The sequence below is a fragment of the Nicotiana tomentosiformis genome, chromosome 10, assembly GCF_000390325.3.
Source record: "Nicotiana tomentosiformis chromosome 10, ASM39032v3, whole genome shotgun sequence".
Classification (NCBI taxonomy): Eukaryota; Viridiplantae; Streptophyta; class Magnoliopsida; order Solanales; family Solanaceae; genus Nicotiana; species Nicotiana tomentosiformis.
In genome coordinates this window covers 55,059,052-55,061,494 of record NC_090821.1, presented here as the reverse complement: position 1 = coordinate 55,061,494, position 2,443 = coordinate 55,059,052, and the positions used below count along the sequence as shown (strand labels likewise).

The 2,443-nt window shown below is 36.9% G+C and overlaps 1 protein-coding gene across 1 annotated transcript; it reads left to right on the top strand.

Moving 5' to 3' along the window:
* Positions 1 to 248: 248 nt before the first annotated feature.
* On the top strand, positions 249 to 704 carry LOC104111198 (uncharacterized). Its single transcript, XM_018775951.1, has one exon. It carries the CDS (start codon positions 249 to 251, stop codon positions 702 to 704), a length of 456 nt encoding a protein of 151 aa, XP_018631467.1.
* The last annotated feature ends 1,739 nt before the right edge of the window (positions 705 to 2,443 follow it).

Sequence of the window (2,443 nt, the reverse complement as noted above, 5' to 3'; positions counted from 1 at the left end):
AAATGGAGTTACATCAAGGATCGGCTATTAGCCCGTTTTTGTTTGCCTTAGCGTTAGATGTGCTTACGCGTAACATAGAAGGTGAGGTGACATGGTGTATGCTATTTGCTGATGATATAGTCCTAATTGACGAGATGCGAGGCAGAGTTAATGCTAAGTTGGAAGTTTGGAGACAAACACTGGAGTCTAAAGGTTTCAAGTTGAGTAGATAAAAAATTGAGTACTTGGAGTACAAGTTCAGTGAGGGGATGCATGAAGAAGAAGTGGAAGTGAGGATTGGTACTCAGGTCATCCCTAAAAGAGATAGTTTCAAGTATCTTGGTTTTATTATTCAAGGAAACAAGGAGATTAACAAGGATGTTACTCATCGTATTGGAGCGGGGTGGATGAGATGGAGGCTCACCTCGGGGATTTTGTGTGATAAGAATATGTCACCTGCACATAAGGGCAAGTTCTACAGAGAGTTGGTTAGACCGACTATGTTGTATGGAGCTGAGTGTTGGCTCATCAAGAAGATAAAAGTAGCGGAAATGAGGATGTTGAGATTGATGTGTGGGCATAATAGGAAATATAAGATTAGAAATGAGGTTATTAGGGACAAGTCAGGAGTGACATATGTGGGGGGACTAGTTGCGGGAATCGAGGCTAAGATAGTTCGGGCATGTGAAGAGGAGACACATAGATGCTCCGGTGAGGAGGTGTGAGAGGTTGTCCATGGCGGGTCTGAGGAAGGGAAGGGGTAGGCCTAAGAAGTATTGGGGAGAGGTAATTAGGCAGGACATATTATTGCTTCAGCTTACCAAGGACATGACCCACGATAGGAAGGTGTGGAGATCGAGGATTAGGGTTGTAGGTTGACAAATAGTAGTATGTTCCTCCTAGGCCATTCAGTAGTACTAGGACTATTTTGTAATTTTCTATTTATGGTTCTTTATTATGCATGCCGTGACATTCACGCTTGTTACCATGTTACATTATTGCTAAAATTCTTTGTTACTTGGTTGTTTTATCTTCATTGTTCCTTGAGCCGAGGGTCTATCGAAAACAGCCTCTCTATCTCTATGAGGTAGGAGTAAGGTCTGCGTACACATTACCCTCCCCAGATCCTATTTATGGGATCAAACTGGGTTTGTTGTTGTTGTTGTTGTTGTTGTTGTTGTTGTTGTTGTTATAAGACCTAGCTAATAAATCCGGTTAAAAAGAAAAAGAAATCAGTATAGATACAACATTAGGGAAAATAACAACAATATTCTAGAGAAATACAGTGAGCTGAGTAGCATATATAGACTAAGCTCTCTTCAAAATTCCAGGACCCCTATAAATTTTGTTAAACTCTCAGAATATATAACAAGATAATAAAATTATGATAAATGTCAGGTGGCTCCCGGAGTTCCCCCAAACACTTCAGTAGGCATTAATAATTAATACCCTTTCAATTTAAGGGCATTTTTTACATCCCAATGAAGTGATTCAGGAGAACTCTAGGGGAAACCTGACTCTTCTAATTAATCTTCCATTCCTAGTTGATAGGAAATGATATGTTGCTCTATGGATTCGAACCTATTTATAGATCAAGAAGCCAAAGAATATAATTCATGTGGCAAACAAGGGTAGTTTTTACATAGTAATATTTTTTATAACAAGAAAACAAGGGAAAGAGGATTTTGGATTGAACGTGGTCACAATTGTGGGTTGAATGCAAGAAATGGAATCATATTTTTGTAACAAGTGACCACAAATATCTCTACCTTTTGCTACATTGCTGTATAACATAACTTGCAATCTTTCAATTGGTGAAGATAAAAATTTTAAATTTATTCCAAGGATAATGAAGAAGAATTTTAGTACCTTTTTGCGGCTGGAAAAAGTGCACTGTAGATAAATTAGAGAAAAGCAAAATGATCAAAACTTTATCGCTTTGATTCTCATCTTTCACTTCATCTAGCCTTCAAATTGGCCTAAATTCAAAAAATCCGATCTTTTCCACCATCCATTTCTTTTACCTTTTGTTTTCTTTTATTGTAACCTTAGTTTTTCTAATAAATAGGAATTATACAGACTGACAATGCAAACTGGTTTAGTTAATAAAATTTGTTGTCGTACGACTCAGTGGCGGATCCACATGAATACTTGTGTTTTGATCAAATTTAGTAAATTTGTATAGGTAATTATAAAAATATTTAGATAAATATCGAGTGAGCACCCATAGGGCCAAAACTTGACTACAGCTTTTCATGCTGCAAAAGAAAAAAAGATAAAGTTATCTACGTAGCATTTTAAAATTGAATATAGATGAGATAAAAGCTTACCTTTGTTTTCAATTGGGCAATCTCCTTGAGCAGTTTCTCCTCAAGGAGCTTCTTTTGTTCGTCATTTACGAGCTTAAGTACCTCATTTTCTTTTTTCATTTCGCTAAGAGAATTGAAAGATACATATCAACTTC